Source organism: Lissotriton helveticus, chromosome 10 (genome assembly GCF_964261635.1).
Source record: "Lissotriton helveticus chromosome 10, aLisHel1.1, whole genome shotgun sequence".
Taxonomy (NCBI): Eukaryota; Metazoa; Chordata; class Amphibia; order Caudata; family Salamandridae; genus Lissotriton; species Lissotriton helveticus.
Window position 1 is genome coordinate 600,791,509 of NC_136071.1, and position 20,075 is coordinate 600,811,583.

A 20,075-nucleotide genomic window follows, 5' to 3' on the forward strand; every position below is an offset into this window, starting at 1 on the left:
TTGAAGGTATCTTGGGCTGCAGAATGTATAGGACTGGATAGGAGGCCTTGCTTCACTCTGTTGTAGGGCAGTGATTGATGGTTCCTGGTTGAGAAAGCTGTTGTGAGCACGCTGTATGGGGCAGGCAGAATCCAATCACTATGTTTTTTTAAATGATTAAAATAACAGGAAAAACGTTTTAGCACATAAATGCTGTCGGAATAAAATGTTTGCATTGGGTTTCTTTTAAACAGGCCTAATTTACACTCAAGTGCCTTGTGTTTGTTGTATGTCTGCACTGCACACCATTCAGAACAGGTCACAGCCGAGACATCTGTAAGCTGCAAGAAATAAATAAGGGCAAGTTTTTTTTTTTTTTATTTGCTGCCCGGGACTATGGAAACACTGACCACCCTCGTGGTGCAGTGTGCACAAATTTACAAAGCTAAAAAATATATATATTCTCACTGCTCTATCTGCCCCAAACTTCTTGGTGGACACCTTCTGGCGTGTCACAACCATCTCACGCCGTGTCCTGTTCCCCTAGGGATAATACTCATTCTATCAAAATGCAAATATGCTTGAAACGTATCACCTACAATCAGAAGCAGTTTTGTAACAGCTTACTATTTCTAAGTCCAGAAACATTATATGAGATTTGGCAAAGCCAATAGGCTTGGCAATGGCTCCCAGCCCTTTGGCTTTGCCAATGCTTGATTTGTCATCGCTTTTGTAACGTTTTATAGATGTGCTTCTTGTGAATGAAACAACAACAGACCAATGAGTGAAGAGGGATGTCTGAAAGTGTTATATATATATATATATATACATACATACATATATATATATATATACACACACACACATGCATACATACACACACACATTTTTTATATATATATATATATATATATATATATATATATTAACAATGCAGCAGATCAGGCGTGCAACATAGGTCTCAAATGGCTTCAGCCCCCCGCCCCTTCGTGTGTGTCAGCCAGGGCTGAGACATCTTCTTGGGCACACACACAGACAGTTTTTGAGTACTTCACAGGTCTTTAAAAGACCATTTTCTTGTTAAAGAAGCTTTGTTATTTTTTTCACCCCTTCGTAGAGCCCCTGCATCTCCACTCTGCATATTGCTGGAAGAATTAGCCCCCCCACTCCCGAAATCTGGTTCCAATCTAGTTGCGCCTATGCAGCAGATACAGAGATGTTTTTAAAAACCTGCAAGACTTACATTCTCCAGACCGATGAAATGGAAAAAAAAGGTTTAAAATCGTGGCACACAAAATAGATGCCATTTCGTACAGCGAAGTGTATTCGTATATGCAAAGTATACTAGAATCTGGAAGAAGGGCCGTTGTATCACAGAAAAAATATTACTGTTGAGGCACTTGGACTTCCGTTAGTGTGTGCGTCATACTCTAATAACATACCGGGGCCCGCTTGGGCCCAGCGCTCAAGTCCACGGGTTGTCAGTGTTTTCAAATGTATTCTGCAGACGCACCCGGCTAATCTAGGCCGTGCTCTTGACACAGCTCTCAAGGACACCGGCCGAGATGGAGCTCAGCAGCCTCAGGGTTGTAGCTATGGCAAAATGCATTTTTTTCAGCGTGCTTTTGCAACTAATCTGCATAGGGGGAAAAAGAGCTCATAGTTCACTGTGAGGAAACGCAAGCGAATGCCTTGCTCCTCCTAAGAAATTCTGCATGTCTATTAGAGAGCCCACGTGCGCTGAAAGTGCTGCAAATATCCGGAAAATACATTTGTCCCTGTATGGTTTATTTTGGGGAAGGAGGAGAGGTGGCAATGGGCTACAGTGCTGTGCATCCATAGTGTCTGCAAAGAGGCGGTGCATGCTTGTGGCATCAACTACTGTAAGCCTTGCTCTTCCAAAAGGAATATTACCTCTGTACCCATCTTCTGCGTCCTTCGTGCCACCTCAATTGGGACCCACCCATATGTAAACCAATCTTGACCTGCTCCAACAGGAACGGCCCAGTCCGAACGGCCAGGAAAGATCCTCCCTGAACCGAAACACAAGCAACCCAGGATCGGTTTCACCCCGATTGGGCCTCTTCAGTCAGGTGTAGCTCGGTTCCAGTGGCACTGTGATCAGTGGACACATGTTTGGGCAAACTATGCTACACACCCCCGAGGAGACCCAATCAGGGCGAGCCTGGTCTTGAGTTGCTTGTGATCCAGTTTAGCGAGGGCCTGACAGTTTCGGGCTGGACTCTTTCTATTGGAGCAGGGTCAAGTGGGATTTGCATATGGCGGACTCTAAACCAGGGGTCTTCAAACAGTGGTGCTGGTCGCCCAAGTGGGGGCCTCACTTGATTCCAGGGAGTGGCAGACTCCTGCCAAAAGTAGTATTATGCTAATAACAGTGCTTTGTATTAATCAGAAAAAAATGAGCTGCAGCAAGGCTCTGTAATGGGCCTTCACTAACATCTTTTCTCATTTATATCCTACCTGGCAGTAGGAGTCAAAAGGGAAGGGGCTCCTAATATTCTTCAAAACTCCCACCCCCAATTCTAATAATTACACCGTGGAAAATGTTACACTTTAGTAAGGCCTGCCTGACCAGAATAGTTTCTTTGCCAATAATGTATTTGATTGCATTTTTAAAACAGTCACAGGACTTCACTGCAATGTTTAAATAAATCTAGACATATTTAAAAATTACCAATTTAATAGCAAATGTTTGATTTTTTTTTTTTTTTTTTTTTTAGAGGCCCGAGGATTTTTATTTCCGCTAGGGGGGAGCACAGCATAAAAAAGTTTAAAGACCACTGCTCTAAATGAGGTGGCATAGTGGACAAAAGAATGATGTAGTGGAATGCAAACTGAGCGATTGTCAGCTGTTAGATAAAATGAAGAATTCTTCCCATCACCTTTTGTGTATTTTATATTTACAACTATAGCAAGGGCTCCAGTAGACATCCCCCATCTAATTCTAGCATGGTCCCAATTCTATAAATCATGTGTGCAATGATGAGCACCTGTTCACATGCATGGGTGATGGTATTACTTGTCATGTAGGCTTACTAGAGAGATGTAGAAAGGTGGCCCAGCCTGTATGTTTCACAGTGATATTATCATACGAGTGTTTATCAAATCATGCCCCAAACCCAGTAGACAGACTGGCACCAAACTTGTCAAAACAAAGACCAACGCCGTCTGAGATTTTCTTGTTACGTACTACAAATCCATTTATCCGTTCCTAAATCATTCCCAAAACAAACACCAAACGCTATGTTGACAGTTTGGCTTGAATCCAAACCTAAATCTGAACTTAGTGTCTGACATTATGGAAAGAGCCAACACACAACATAACAGAGGTGCCCTCCAGAACTAGACAACATTCCAGATAAGGTTACAAGAACTGGACACAATAAACATGGAGTGTCCAATAAAGGTAGGAACAAATACTCGAAAATTAAGCAGAATATTCCCAATTCACACACATTTTAGAGTGACTTACTCCTGATTTTCCAGAATTCCAGACATGGAGTGTACTAAGTGGCCCTGGAGGATGCTTTAATTTGGCTTAAGGGGCAATGTTATTACTTTGGGATTTTCAACTAGGTTGGAAGAAGAATTGAAGGTAGTAAAATGCAGGCTTTAAAGCTTTACCTTGCTTATTTTTCCTTACAGTGCATGATGAAAAACATTATCACTGTTTATTAAATTCTTTGGAACCTCTATAAAGCGATACAAGTTTGATAATAGTTACTTAACAAAAGAGTTGATTTTATTAGAAAAACACATGTCCCTTTTTATTTGACATGTACAACTTCACACTACCGGCCCTAACGTTCCAGGAATGTAAACACTCTTTATTTCATTTTGTAAGATTTTTTATTAAACATAAATAAAACCTCAAAGAGCAAACCATTCATTCAACTCTAATTCTGAAAAACCAAACAACAATATCTACACAGACTAACTAAAGAAAAGCCTTACTTGACTTGCCACAACATTATACGTTTATCACGGCACCATGCAGGGAGCGAGGACACCGTTTAGACTCCATGTCGACACTACAGCAACCCTGATTTTTACCCATGAAGAGATGACATTGCCTCAATTCATACTTTATCTAGACTCCTTAGGATCTCGTCCTAACCTTAGCTTGCAAGAGCCCACATAACACAAAGAAGGAAGGACAACATTGCTATTTTAAAGTTGGCTGCAAAGTCAGTGTAGGTTGCAAGCTCGACCCTGTTGAAATACCCAAGAGCAGGACTCAAAGAACACAGAAACTATTAGGAAACACCTGACAAATAGTGCAGTGCTTCTCTTGACGTTGACATGGTTATTTGGCATTTGGAGAGCATACATGTTAACCATGGGCATGGGGTCACTGTATACCAGGTTCAAGTCAACAAATCTCAGCCATCGGTGGATATGATCTTCGTTCCATTGCCGATATTCGGATTTAGTGGTAATTTATAAAATGAAAGGTAGTCTGAATCAAGCACATTGGTAGTAAAAAAGCAAGAATTGCTTGAGGGTACTGAAATGGAGCTATCAATTTGCCCGTCCATTCCCTTTATGCTGCACAGAAACGGTTATCTGTGCACCCAAGTTAGACTAAGGGTGCTGAAATACCTCAATAAACTCAAGTTTGGACTAAGTTTACACGCCATATTATACCAGCATCTTATATTATTATATTTTAGCAAATCAGCCCCAAGGGGCCAGTTGTGCGGGTAAGAAAGAAGAGGGTTGCCCCTGCGGAGTGAACTCTCACATACTTGTGGTATTCACAAACTGTTGGCAGCACCAACTTCACCCTAGATATGGTGGAACGTTTAAAAGTCGTCAATGGCAGGAATAAATCCCACCTGCATACCTGTTATGTTTATGCATATAAAAATAGTTTTGTATATGAGAACCTTGCAATTCACCACAGAGTTCAGAACTGTAACTTTTGCACAAAATGTAGGTAAGTAGAAGATATTTCTATAATGCGAACCTAGCCAAAAGGCAGCAGAACCCAGTAGAGGGTCAAAGAAAAGCATAAAGTCAAAGGTGATAGTGGAGGTAGTGGTGTTGTGAACTGTTAATGCACGGTGAAGTAAAAAATACACTCTAAAAGGTAGGCATAATTCTATGGGAGCACAATTCTTTTTTTTTTCTTTTTCAAGAATCAGTGTACTGGCGTCAAAATTAGATCCAGCAGTTGTTACTAATCATGCCATTTGTTACAAATTCGATTAGATCATGTTGTTAAAAATATGTGTATCGTTGACCATGGGTACCAACTTCTAAGTGGCCCTGGGGCTCAAACCCAGCAATATTTCAGCCGAAGGGCTCCCCACTGCAGCAGTTGAAAGCACACTAAAGCCATCTCCTCAGATGTGTTCAATTGCTCCTTCTCTGCAGCGTGACAACAGGATGGTTGGATTTCCCGGCAGTGTCATGTTATAGGAAATAGGAACTACACCTCAAGGTGGTCTCACTGTAATAGGTAATATTTTTACCAAGATCCATTGTTTCATAGGAATGTGGAAAGGTGTCCATTGGCACTGGAAATGTAAAACAGAACATTTACAACTGAAATTAAATATATACTATTTCACCACTTCTTGATTAAACTGGGATTGCCTCCAAAAATTTAAACTAACATTCGACATAGGTGCCAAGTGGTCTAGTCTCAGGTGTGATGTCTTCTGCCACTCCTGGCTTTCTGGTGTTGTATTCTGGAACGCCGTTCTTTTTTAGTTCAACATTGTAAATAGGGAGTAAAAATCCCAACATGTATAGCGTTTTTGGCATGAAAACCAGTTCTTCCTGAACGAAGTACTAACATAAGTTCACTTGGGTGCTATTTTTAAAATTTTCCAAAGCAAAGTAGTCCATTTTGAATAGTGTTACCAGTTTTGCATTCAAAGACAACTGTAAACACTGTTCACATGTTTGTTCCCTGGAAGTGAACTATTTAATTTAAATCATACAATTGTGCATGGATAAGGCATTTGATATGACTTCACTATAGTGAAAATGTCTGCCTGGGTCAGACTCGCTTGCAGGGCAGTACCCCCGATAGGCAGGTCTGACAGGCCAGTGTGGGGGCCGTTTTTTATGGCTGTGGGTCCATATTATGATCTGCTGAGCTGTTTTTTTACTGTTGATTTACCCAATATTAATACAGATATTGTCTGCTGCAAGCTCAAATCCTTGCAGTCTTCCATAGCTTGCAAAATATTTATACATCGTGTCTTTACAAATTCAAAACTCCGCCAATTTGCATACATGGGCCACTTTTTTTTTTAGCTAATTCACAAATGGGGTACACTTATTTTGGTACCTGGGCCTACTTTATGTCCCAGTTTGACCCTGGCTGGACTGAAATCGAATCTTAAGATGTATTAATTTGCATATATTTCACCAGCATTAATTTGCATATATTTCTACCAGCATGTTTCCCAATTTATATGCAGAACTGGTTAATGTGACCTAGGCCCCACCAGTTTTTTTTATAAACCTGGCTTCCATAAACAGATGACCATTTTTAAAACGCCTCCAGATACCGCACAAAAAAAGAGCAGAGAACCTGAAATGGGCTGCGTTTCTTTTTTTTCTGCATTTACAGTTTGTGTACGTCATGGACCAATACTCCGATTGTTATTGGACGATATTAAGCTAGCTCCCTAAAATATGCGACTTCTTAGCGGTTCCATTGAACGAGCAGGCAATGAAAAGTAGCCTGAAAGGCTGCAGCACGGATATATTTTTTGTATGGTCACCGCACCATATCTCTTTGTAAATACTCATTTGTAGAGTCGCGTTTCCTCGGTTGAATACGGTAAAAAGTGGCCGCCGCTCCAGGACGATCCCCGAGTCGTATCTAAACACTCCAAGAGTTCTCTTCCTGTTGATTGGCTGGCAGGATATTACTCATCGCGCTATAGATACTCCAGCCGGCGCTGAGGGTCATCCTGCAGATTCTTCCATGTTAGACCGGCTTTCCCTCACCAGGAGTGGAGCGAGTGCTCCGGGGCTGGGCGGCCACAGGGCGTCCACACACAAAAACGCTGCTCTCCCCAATGCCCTCTCCGACCAAGACAATGCTGGAAATTTGGCTTGGTTTGGCCTCAACGTACTGTTTCATGAAGTGCTTAATTTGCGTTTAAAAAAAAAAAAGAGGCCCAAAGTTTCTCCTCAGGAGCCGGCTACTGAATGCAGGCTTTGCTGAATCCCAAGACAGATATTGATTCTACCTCATGCCTCTTTCTACCATCACCCTACACGTCCTGTCTCTGCTTTCAGTGTGACTGGCTGGGTCATTCTAGAACAGGAAAACACAAAATTAATGACAGAACGAAGAGGAGGGATCAAGGCACTGTACATCCGTTCCAAACACTGAATTCCCTCGTGCTAAGTTCATACTTGGTGTGGGGAAGGTAGGGGACGGTGTAAGTAAGAGATTAGAAGGGAGTGGAAAGTAGGAAGCCTTGGAGGGCACCTACCGTAGATGAGCTAAAGAATTAAGATGCATCACTTAACCATGGTCCACTTCACTTTTCTCCTAGATGGTACAATCTCCAGCCAGAGGAAAAACAACCAACTCATGAACACAAGGTTCACAGACAGGAGGTCCAGCTGAAGATTGAGCCGGGCACGTGTAGGTGCCGTCCTTCCTACCACTGCTGTTTGTTTACTCCTGAAGACCACAAATGCCCTTTGGAGGGCCCTGCTGAGGACTGGCCAATGTGACCTACAGATGCTCGCTTCAATAGTCTAGTACAGCAGACTAATGATTTTCTTTTAACAATATTTGTTTGTTGGTGATGTCTGCTGGGTGCCTGAAGAGATTGACCAGCCAGGGAATTCGAATAGAAACAGAAACATGAAGTTTATACAAAGACAGCAGGAACCATCTCCCAAGCACTAGAATGATCTGACACACAGACACGACAAAAACACACTCAACCACTGTGACTCCAGTCAGTGAACACCCCTACTGCCACGAGCACTACAAAGCCGCACTATGCAAACGCTGTTACTGTCAATTATGAAACGCAAACACGGAGGTCCAAGTTACATTTCAGTAGCTCTCTGCAGTAAAATATAACGGAGATGTCTATTGGCCTGCTTAATATTTTGGATACTATAATGGCCTCATAACATTCCTTTAAAATGGCACTTTCTAGAACAAATAATGGAAATGTATTATATTACATTTATCAACACATTTATTATGCTGCATAAAATACTTTAAAAAAAACGTGTGTATTATCTCTGCCTTGTGCAGGAGTACTGCCCTTTCAAAGTTTAGTACCAATATATATATATATATATATATATATATATATATATATATATATATATAGAGAGAGAGAGAGAGAGAGAGAGAGAGAGAGAGAGAGAGAGAGAGAGAGAGAGAGAGAGAGAGAGAGAGAGAGAGAGAGAGAGAGAGAGAGAGAGAGAGCGCAAGACAGAGAGCGAGAAAGAGGGAGAGAGATAAAGGAAGAGGGAGATAGATAAAGAAAGAGGGAGAGAGAGCGAAAAAAAGAGAGAGAGAGAAAAAACTTTTCATACCCCATTTGAGGGCAAAAGCGCCATACCGAGAAAGCACATGGCCGCCATACTTATTTCCCGATATTTTGAAAGCTGCAAGTCAGAGAGACTTTCATTCCTCTCCCAAGATTGACATAAAGGGTGTTTTATATATTTGCTGCAGCTCCTTGCAAAGAGGCCGCACACATAGTGCCTCGGATGTTTAGGAACACCATTTGCAGGTGCTTATCACAGTCCTCAGAGTGACTGGCGCGCTCATTACAGCACTTCCAGGTGCTTAAAAGTTGGATGTGGGGGCGACGTGCACAGAGGACGTCGTGCAAGACGTGCATTGGGTGCTCACAACAGCACTTTCTGTAAACACTGCACGAACAAGGGCGCATCTAACCAACACGCACTTTTGCTGCCATTTTTTGGGGGTGGGGAGAATTTACCTTGTATAATATAATCGGATTCACCTCGATGGTGGAGGATATGAAGAACACCAAAATGTGTGTTGTCTTCGTCCTGTCACAAGGCTCGCAAGGTGAGGAAAAGAAAGAAACATGTAAAAAAAAAATCGCAGAGAGAGTTGAATAAACGGATAAAGTGTTGTACTGCACGCATTCCCATACAAGACCAATTGGAAATTGGAACTGAATGAGATTGGTAAAAAGTTCTCACTGTAGAGGTGGTCAACCAGAGGGGCGTGGCGGCTAAAACCAATGCCTTCAAAAATGCGTAAAGAGTCTGCGAGACTGTTTCTGGGTGCAATCGTGCCTTTTCCGTGCAGTTGTTTGCAGGTGGCGGGCACTGACATTTATTTTTCGTCATTAGACTAGGGCTCAGAGAAAGAAAGATAGAGACAGAGAGGGAAGAAAGGAAACCCCTGACAAAAAAGAAAAAAAAAAAGATGGGATAAAAACAAAAAAAAGAACATAAAGAGTCATATAAAGAGACATGACGGGTAGGGTGGTAAAATAAAGGGGCATGAGGTGGGATCAAAATTAGGCAGCCTGGTTATTCAGCAACCCAGGGATTCGGCAGTACCAGGTGCGGGTTTCTAAGTAATAGTTTGGGCATTTGCACTTGTTCCCCCCCCCACACACACAAATTATGCTCTGGGTGCAAGTAATTAATTAAAGCGCAGATCCACTCAGTAATATTTACCTACATGATATTATGATCCTTTTGTAAAATGCACAAACAATTCCTAAATATAATCAGGGTTCTCAGTCTGTGCATCGAAGGGCAGCAGGGCCTCTGATAACTCACTTGGCATTAACAGTTCCTTAGCACGAGCATCCTTTTAAGAGTCACGACCAGAAGAACAATCCCCGCTGCCAGGAACTCCAAGTGAAGACTGTGAATCTAAAATGGTTCCACCTTAACGAAAATGTACTCCCACAGGAGCAACATAAATGGACATGAGGTAATGTGTATGCTTCAAAACAATATCAGCTGCAGCAGGGTGAGTTTATCGTGGCTCTGCAGGCCAGAAGTAGAATGATGTATCCAGGGAGGTTTGGCTATTCTCAACATGTCAGATATAGTTTACTGTACCAGCTTGGAGAACGCACCGTACAAGGCCTGCTAGCCACACATATTAACAACTCACTGGGAAACCCAGTAGAGACCGAGTCTACAACAAGGCTAAACAAAACACACCGAGCCGGGTTTCATTAAGGAAGGTACCTTCTTACGCTCCTCCACAGTGTCAGAGCTTCAAATGGGTACACCCTACCTGGACCCGCGCTCCTGCAGTTCTTCAAGGGATATGTACTGAGCATGCTCAGAGAGGCTCCAGCTCCTTGGGGCAGAAAGGTATCAGTGATTTGACTGAAGGAACAGCTCCATTTACATTTTTTTCAATGTAGAGCACTGTACAGTTGTGAGTATTATCCAGTAGACTGAATTCCCATTGCTCCTGAATTTCATGTGTATCTCAGTGTACAAATCGGTTCAAAGACACAAAAAGATTTTTTATTGTTGAAAACTAGCCCCATATTGCAAGGGTCAACCTGAACCACAACGACTCTGCCTACTGGGACTTGCAGGCCTCTATGTAGAGTAGAAAAATTAAAGCTAAAAACCCAAGCAAGCTTAGAGCTAAAAAGTCAGGGAGACCGCAAGGTGGTCCCGATGACAAACAGCTATTTGGCAACCACTGCCATCAAGGACCATACAAATCATGTTTTGTTAGATGGTTAGTTACCGGAAATGATCCTTTCTAATGGTAAACACAAAACCCCTTTACATGTGCAGAGCATGATGGATTCACCAATTTTATTCCATCCAGGTAATCAACTAAACATAACTGCAGTGAAGTGCTACAAACCACGGGAGAAGTTTAATATGGCCTCTGCCAACAAAATGAATATTGGCATAGCCGACTTCACCTCAGCTGTTAGATAATTATGTGATATGCCTCAGTGCAACCTACTGTACAGAAGAGCAAACAGTGAAGTTCTATCGGTCCAAAATCCCAGAAAAGCTATGCAGGTGCACCCAAGTGAAACACACTTTAAAGCTCTCCAAACGTTTACTCGCTTTGTGTGCACTGTGGACAAATATTGGTAAGTGACGGTGGGTCAAACGATCAGTTCCATTTATTAGGATCTGGCATGCAGGAAGCAAGCAGTATCAAGTTATCACGGATCAGGATGCGAGGCATCTGCGATTCTACCTGTGCCAGGAGGAATTGTAAAGAATTCACTGTGCTTCCAAAGAAACTTTTTTTTTTAAAGAACTTTATTTAAAGTTCTACACTAACAAAATACAGATTTGCCAATAAACCTTTACACCACTGCAATAGTCTGTAGCCCTGGTGACATCACATCCAACAAAATTCAAATCAACATGTCAACTAAGCATCTGTTGCTTAGTTATTGAACAGAAATTCTGGTGGATCAGTTGCAGGTTCGGCTGCAACAGAGTGGGTTGGGTGCCTATGCCAGTTCTAAGAAGAAGGGGTAAGCGACACTAAACACTGCTAAAAACATTGACGCAGCGGCCTGCCACATTTGTTCCCATTACTAAAAAATAAAATGGAGGGAGGGGGGTGTGATCAGCTGCAAGCCGTTGCTCCATCTTGGTTGTCAACAGACTAGAAAGCCAAACCCTTACATCTATCTAGGACTACAGTTCATGTTGCACAATACATTCTTTGTAGACGATCCAGACTCCAAATTAGACCCAACCACAAGCAGACACGCCTGTATCTAAAACCGTAAACTGGCTTCAGGATGAGAGCATGCTTTTAGTTAAATGAGAAGAGTGAAAAAATAACTTGCCTATGTACAGAACACTCTGACACAATTCAGCTGGAAAAGCTGCAGGTAAGTACATAGAAACCAAAGGCACGATCACAGGAAGCAACTGCAGAGATTCAACTGGAATCAATATGCCAGTTGTCGAACTATATTTGCCTCCAATGTCTTAACCTTTTTAATCAAGGCAGAAAAACAGTTGGGTTCATCATGCAGGTGAACCCAAACAGGAATTCAAAACTTTTTGTGGATGTCATTAATTTTAAAGGAACAATTTGCACTGAAATATAACTGCCTTTTAGTGTATCCCTTTTTCCAGAACTTGAGCAGGCAAAGATAAACTTGGTGCACACCCAAAACGCATTTCAGATTTTACAAAAACTAAATTCAATTCTCTATGTAAATGAAGAGGAATGAGAGGTGTGAAGCATCTTATGCATGGAACCATATATCCAAAATGCATATTTTGATTGATGAAAACCCATAAATGAGTGGAAATTGCGCCCACAAGCAAGCAAGAACTTTGATACTATTGGTAAAACCCACTCCACAACTACTGGTATGATGACTTTAACTTAATCCTACTTGTATAAATACCACCCAGTACACTAGTGCCCCCATCTGGCAGGTTGGAGAGTCTTCAGAATAGACCAACACTGGTTAATCGCTTGTAGGGACTACAATCAACGCAGCACCTCGTAAGATACGGGTTGGATGCCTGGACTGTGAACACAATCATCTGCCCATCCGTAAAGTGTACCTTCTGGCATGCTATAGAGAGTCTGCAGCATCACTACAAAATGATTATCTATATTTCTGAAAAGATACAATCTAATACCTGCACTGCTACTCACATTATCACCATACCATACATCTTTCCAATTCTGCTTTTCTTTACACGTCATTTTGTATACATCAAAAGGGATTAACTACATGTCAGCCGTAGAGAATACTTCCACAATCTCCGTAACATGGGTGAGCATTTTTTTTAATCGACCTAGTGCATCTGCCAAATTTTACACACCACATAGGACGGCAATCCACACCTACAATTTAGAAAGTAATTGCAAATATAATTGAACACAGTGGCTCACTGAAGCACAGCAGAAAGGTGACATTCCACATCTTATGCAACATGTTTGGCCAGCCACGGCTCTATAATCAGAGATTTGTATACTGACATTTTTTAGCCCATGCTTACAATATCAAAAGTGAAACTACAAGTCCCAGAATACCACGCTGGCTAAAAGGCCAGGACTGACTGAAGGGTGTCACAAACGGCATATGAGGCCACTTGTCAGGCCATGTTAAAGGAGACTACACATGTATGCATTAGCAATAGAGCCATGTGTTAAGAGACTGATCTATTCTACGTTGAGCAATCTTTTCCAGATGATGCCTTCCTTTGGAGTACAGTTTGAGTGCAAAGGAATTCTCTCTCACATAAGACTCTGGAGCAGCCTGTCCAGGAGCTGGGTCTCAACCAACTCCTTTAACCGATCCTTCTTATAGTTTTGCCTTCTCATTATGCTCACACAAGGATGTTTTGTTCTGCTTCTGCAAATTCAGATATATCACGTCTAAAGTAGAGGATGAAAGAGCTTTTTCAGGATTTGTGAGACAGTAGATCTGGCAGAAGAAGTGTTATTTAGTTTTCGTTTCATTCATTAACGGTGTACAACACGATCAATTTTTAAGAGTGTGTCAATTAGATGAAAAGGTACAGGCCGTGTTCTCGCGCCCTACACTTGGCCATCGCAGGGTGGGATATCAATCTACTTCGGCAGGGCCTTGGCAACTGGTCAAAAATGTGCAGCATCAATTTCAATTAGAGCTAGTCACATTGGCTGTTGGAAAAACACGTATACAAACTAGAGACATAGAATATCAGTTTAAAGTGAGTTGCCACAGTTACTTAGACATGTGGATCACCCAAGCACAGGCTAACCAGGCCAGACGGCCCAATCCGCTGCAAGCGCCTTCCTCACATCACCCCATGGGAATGCAAGGAATTCGAACACAAGACTTTAAAAATAAACCTTGGGTTTGAGGCAGACAGCTGTGAAGAACGGATTTTGCTAATGTAGAGTCTGCTTTTTAGGGGCGGGTATTGTGCCCGTTGCCCTCCACAGGAAGCCTGTGAGCTGCTCTCCCTTTCTCTACCCCTGTGGGACTTCACTGTTCCTGCTTCGGGTCAATGTGTATGCAACCTCTTGCTAACTCATGCAGTTGTCAATGGTGGTGGGCATGAAAACACGACTTTTCTCCTCGTCACCGATTCTGTAATAACTATTTCCACTCTGGATATAGGTATAAGTTCATTTATTAACAGCCCCATACACCATGATGGGAAAAGTCCTCAAGGTATACCCACCTTGCTCCAGAGCTGCGTGCTTCAACTGAAGCTCAACATTCTAATACATCACCGAATGTACAACCCCCCACATTCTACATTAGGTAATGGAGAGAGCCCATTACCACACTGCTTCTGTAGGAAGAAGCGGATCAGACGGGCTTATCTTACATATGGGAATATCTACTGGATATAAAAGCAAGCAGCCGTGCCCAATGGAAATTGTCAAAGGACTACTAGATTATCTACTGGCATGGAAAGAGAAAACAGACTCAGCAGCCAGAACTCTTTTTAAATGATGGTTCTGAAGCACTCAAGCACCCCGAGATTGGTCCTATAAAGTATCTTTTACCCAGCGGTCTTGGAAAGGGTTAGAACAGGGGGATGTGTCTGAGGCGAGCCCTGTAAGGGGGGGGGAAGCTAGTTGTAATCAGGGGAAGACAGGAAGATAGAAGGAAATGATGTATGGCCACAGATGAAACTGGCCTAGGCGTACGAACCGGAGGGGGGCATGGGGGATATATCACACTTCCCTTCCCCCAGATTTTGAAGTGGGGGGAATCCAGAGGACAATATCTCCCATCAACAGATTTTTTAACTAGAAATTGGAGACTAAACAGTGGCAGACAAAACAAGTCTCCTTGAAACAAAGCAATCTAGGAGCAAACTCTGTGGGGCTCTTTGCTCTCTTTGCTTTGTAAATTATTTGTCATCACTGTGGCATTGAGCCTTTCCTAAAAGGGTTCCCTTTGTCATGCCAGGCGAGCCAGCAGAGTAAAGGAAGGCAGGAGATGCTATTTGATATTAATGTTACTACTAGCTCGGCTGACTTAAGAGAAAGAAATAAAATCACTTTTAGGAGCTACAAAACACCACAGTCACCAGAGTTAAATAATTAGTAAGAACAAAGGGTTCATGTGCCTACTCAGAGTTTGCTCCTCGGGTCACGTATCTTCAAGGACATGCTTTCGAAGTGGAACAAGATTTCAGTCAGGGATGTCCTGTCACTGTGTTTGAGCATCAGTTTCCAAACAGAAAAGCACACCCTTAAATCTTATAAGTACGCTCAAGTATATACATGTGGCAGTCTCAGTTTGATTTAAGGTGTGATGAGTGTAGTTAATGAACTTTCTATACTAACAATTATTGAATAACAATAATTGAACACAGAGCGCTTACATTTGGTGTTAAACACAAGAATGAAACCCTACAGTCCATATGAACTATGCAACTAGGAATCTCAGGCTCTTATTACAGCTTCCCTACTTGACCAAATTGTGTGATCCACGGACCATTGCTATATTTTACTATGTATCATTTCTCTTACTAACCAACCAGTATGAAAGCACATTGAATTAATTAAGTACAGGATCTGAGCTCTACAAAATACACACTTCTTATTCAGCTAATGTAAAATAATTTTACTCGACATTTAGTAGCAATTTATATACAATGAAAATATGACAAACTGACATGTTTTGGGTAATTTGTGGCAACATTGACAGAGCACAGGAGTATTCTTTAATTTTTCATGTTTAAAAAAGTTAATTTAATGAAGGACACTCAAAACAATTATAGAATCGTAAGTATTTAATTAAGACACTGAGAAACGTTGGAAACAATTTTTCTTTCATTTTAAAGTCATTATCATATTTTTTCAAGTCATTTGTTGACAGATTTGCATTTTTTGGTGTCTCGGCTTGGGCTTGGACTCTTAGAGCCAAGTAGACACCTGACTCAGCTCTCCTCAAGATTGACAGTCTCCTCCCCTCCGAAAAGTTAGTGTTTCCTACACCCTTGGTTGTAGGTGCAGGTGATATATAGAAGGTACCTCCGGTTGGTGCTGAGGCTGAATACTGTGTACACTGTGAGGGGCATCCCAAGCATTGGTCTAGGAAACCAAAGATGGTAAACGTGAAACACTGAGGTGTCCTATATTGACGCAGGAGTTCAAGTGACAATGCCAGTGTAATGACGCTACTAGTTAATATGTAAGAGCTTAAATGAACCTAACCAATGAGAAAAGGCTGCGCTACATGTCTACAACATTGTAACACAAATGGGCAGGAGTCTCCCTCTAAGTGCCACAGTGTGGAGCACTGTCTCTATGGCTGGCTAAGGCTTTTTTCACCCACTAATCACAATAAGGTGGCACTGCTTTCGAGGCCTAAGTTTCACATCTGGAAAGACCACAAAGACATTTCGATGATCAATATGAATTTGGGCTAAGAGCTCTAGATAGAATGGTAAGTGGTTGAGTTTGGGGAATATGACAGAACGGAAGCCATCTCTTAACATCGTGGTGCCCTGGTTTCTCATCATGCCAGACATCCCAGAAGACTTAGGAGACACTGTCATGATCAAGCTGACACATTGAAACTCATTACATGAAATTGCATATGGAGCGCCTGATGAAGTAAGCTCCAAGGAATCACACAGAAAAGTCAAAGCCTGTGTTTTCAACAGATAACTGCAAATGTTCCAATGACACTACCTCAATTCCTTACCAGTGAAACTACGCCTATATGATGAACTAGCACATTTGACCGAGATCCCATGTAAACTGTGTTGAAAGTCTTCAATCATCAAAACGTATAAAACATAATGCCACAAGATTTTATTAGCATGGTGTCAATCCTCAATTTACAGTGCTCACCTTCTTATAAGCCTAAGATTACTAGTGTCAAGGAATGAGTACAATCAATAAGAAATATACATTTCCTACCTTTCAGCTGGTCTGCAACTACCATCTGACCAACTCGCTCAACCACCAAGCTATCCTCCATTATGTAGCGATCATCCAAATATTTTGCAGTGGCTTCAGAAATATGGACCTTGCCAGCCACTCCAAGCTGCTCCATGAGGTTGGCCAAATTCACATCATTCGACCATACATCAAATTTGAACCTCCTCATTCCCAAAATCCCACAGAGCACAGTGCCAGTGTGAACACCCACTCGCATGTTCACCATCTCCTTCTTCTCCTGGCAGAACTGCTCAATGGCTTCAATCATTCCAAGGCCCATTTCAATGCAGCAGTAGGCATGGTCCTCTCTGGGTTCTGGACACCCAGCTACACAATAGTAGCAGTCCCCCAGTGTGCTGATTTTCTCACACTTGGTGCCCTCACACAAACGATCAAAGCGCCCAAACAGGTCATTCAGCAGCCCCACTAGGGCATGAGCGGACTTGTTGGCACTCATCTTTGTAAAGCCAACAATGTCTGCAAACAAAATGCTAACTTGCTCAATCCGTTGCATTTTGAAGGGGCGGAAAATTATGGGGGTTTTCTGTATCGAAGATTTTTTCTTCCGGTTCTTTGGACTGGAAGTGGAGTGGCGTTTCACAGAGTTTTCGCTCTCATCATCACCCTGCTTCATGAGGTCGTCTGCAATGATCCGGGGCATGACTGAGTGGATCATCCGCTCTTTGAGTGCCTTCTCCACCTCCAGATCTTTCCCATGCATGATCGACTGTCCCACTTTCAGGAAGGTGCTCCTGGAGCGCACCTCAGACATGATGAACAAGTGTATTCCGATGGCGTGGATGCAGATATGCAGCAAGGCCTTGCTCAGTAACTCTGAGTGAACGACCCTAGTGGCCATTGGCATAAAGCAGTCCTCATCTCGAAACTGATAGCCAAACGTTTCAAAAAGCACAGAGTAGACTATTCCCAGAAAAAGACTTAAATATAAGGGCAAGTGCATCACAGAGTAAAGAAGAAGCAGCACTTCCACACACATAGAAAAACTCCCAACTTGGGAAAGGCAGGTGGCATTGGATACGGTAGTGTAGTTATAGAGATCACCAATCATGGAGCGACGTGTTAAAACTTGGAACTGAGTGGCCAATGTCACCATAAAAACCATGACCGTGATAAACAGCGAAACCCATGTATAGTGGCGGGCATACATTTTGGTGAAGGTGAAAGCAAAAATGGCAACGCATATAAGAAGGAAGCACAGTGCTGGCACCAAGTGGGCTATTGAGTTTGGCCTCAAGTGCACCATGAAGTAAATACTCCAAACCAGACAGGCGACAATGATGTAAAAGACAGCGTAACGGAACCGCCTCTGGGTCTGCAAGAAACACCTCTCCATGCAAGCCTCCTCCAGGTTGTTGGAGTCAAACTTGGGATTCCACCAATTGGAGCTGGCTCTTTCGAAGAGCTGAGGCAATTTCTTCTTCTTGCGCAGTCCAGAGGTGCCCCCTCGCTTCACTCCGGACTCCCCAGAGCTGCAACTCGAAGAGATGCTGTACTTGCAGTGCTTGGGGATGGAGGAAGGAGGGGGCCTGCTGTTGATCTTTACTGTTACACTGTGGCTGTCCCCTGATGCATCGCAACTGACCTCTGTGTTGTGCTGCAGGAGCTGCTGGTTTGCTGGGGACGAGGCCATGTTGTCGTCGAGTGAGGCCTCTGGAGTTTGGTCCTGACCTTCCTTCCGGCCACCTCACTGTGGTTCCGCCCACCCCCCACTTGCAGCCTGCCTCCTTGCGCTTTCAGTTGCTTCCATGGACCACTGCGTGTCTGGAAAGGCTGTCCTTGAAGGTTTCATCCTGCCCTTGCAAGAAAAGGAGAAGAAAAAAAACATGAGACTTGGATACGGGATGCAGTATTTTCTGCAGCAAAAAGGGAGTTCTGTTGCTTAAAGCATGTGTCAAATGCCTGCCTTCTGCCCGCCCCCATTCCTCCAGCACTGGGAATATTCCTGAACTGAAGAGAAGCTGGCTCTGAATAATGATCGCTCCAACTTCATCTCCGCTGCAGAGCGTGCCACCATATCTAATTTTGTAGGGGTGCCGACGAGTAGGGAAGGGGTGGGGGTCGGACCAATGCAATTCAACATCTCCCCCTTCTCTTCTGCACATCTGAAGCGGTTAAGGGGGCTGGATCCAAATCGGAAACTGGCAAGGCACAGAGACGAGTACCCCGGAGCACATCGATCCCACATTATTCCCTTCATCGTGTACGCGGGAGCAAGCGCACATACCCCTTCCTCTTTGGGGTGACTCGGGAGGCCCTGATCACCCACAACAGTAAGGGCAGTAAAGTGCTATATTAATGCAATTACAAGGGAATACATTGTGAGAGAAGTGAAAGTCAGGGTGCCAGACAACAGTGCCATTTTATGATACATTAAATATTCCCTTGTCGATAATGGCTGTAATAACAGGACGCACGAAAAAACGCACAGACAAAAGGGGGTGCATGGAAAAAGGCAATATAACAACTGATCACAGCAGGCCCGGAGAGCACATACGGGGGTGGCGAATGGTTGACGACGTTAGAAGGGGCAGTGGAGTAAGGGCAGGAGAGGGGGGCATTAGGAGAGAGGCTAAAGGGAGCCGGAGGGAGAGAGACTGGGGCGGGTATCCCGAGGAGGGACAATGTGACAGAATAACAGGCGACCGACACAAACTACGACTGGGGCAGCAGAGACAGGGGAGGAGAGGGGGTGGACGGGAGAGACCCGAGTGGGCGCACAGACATATCCCAATGCTTGCGAGAGGCTCCCGAGCGCGACCCTTACCTCCCTCCTCCCTGCAGAAGATCCTCCACAGCCGCCGGCCTCCGCTCCGCTCCCGACTGTCACCTACTTCACAGCGCGCAGGCACCGGGAGATAATGGGGACGCCGCTGGTCTCACGGTGATTGACAGGGCGAGGGGCGGCACCGGAGGGTCGCTGCGGCGCTGCTTCCCAGCGAATCCTGCCATTGGCTAGAGAAAAAAAATGACCCGCCTCGAAAACGATGGCCCACCCATCCCCGGAGAAAGCGCCCCTGTCGCTGGGTCGGGAGACCACCCTGCTGCTCCGGAAGGCGTCGCCAGCCGCTCGCGAGCCGGGCTGCCTCCGGACCCTGGGCCGAGCCCCTCGTGCGTGCGTGCGGACGGCGCGGTCCACTCAGGGCGCAGCGCCACCTGCTGGTGAGAGGCGGCGGCCCGGGAGCAGCCTGCG

At 43.7% G+C, this 20,075-nt stretch overlaps 1 protein-coding gene across 2 annotated transcripts in view; it reads right to left on the reverse strand.

Annotated features, from left to right (window-relative positions):
* ADCY9 (adenylate cyclase 9) overlaps nt 1-19,811 on the reverse strand; it is a 508,932-nt gene extending 489,121 nt beyond the window's left edge. The window contains exons 1-2 of one of the 2 annotated variants that reach the window (XM_078663127.1): nt 19,650-19,811; nt 16,844-18,675 (exon numbers count right to left, since the gene is read on the reverse strand). In XM_078663127.1, coding sequence (XP_078519253.1) covers nt 16,844-18,515 — 1,672 coding nt within the window. In that variant the 5' untranslated portion in view covers nt 18,516-18,675; nt 19,650-19,811. Of the gene's footprint in view, nt 1-16,843; nt 18,681-19,649 lie in introns of both variants that reach the window. The other variant, XM_078663126.1, reaches the window with a different exon arrangement.
* Between the last annotated feature and the right edge of the window lie 264 nt (nt 19,812-20,075).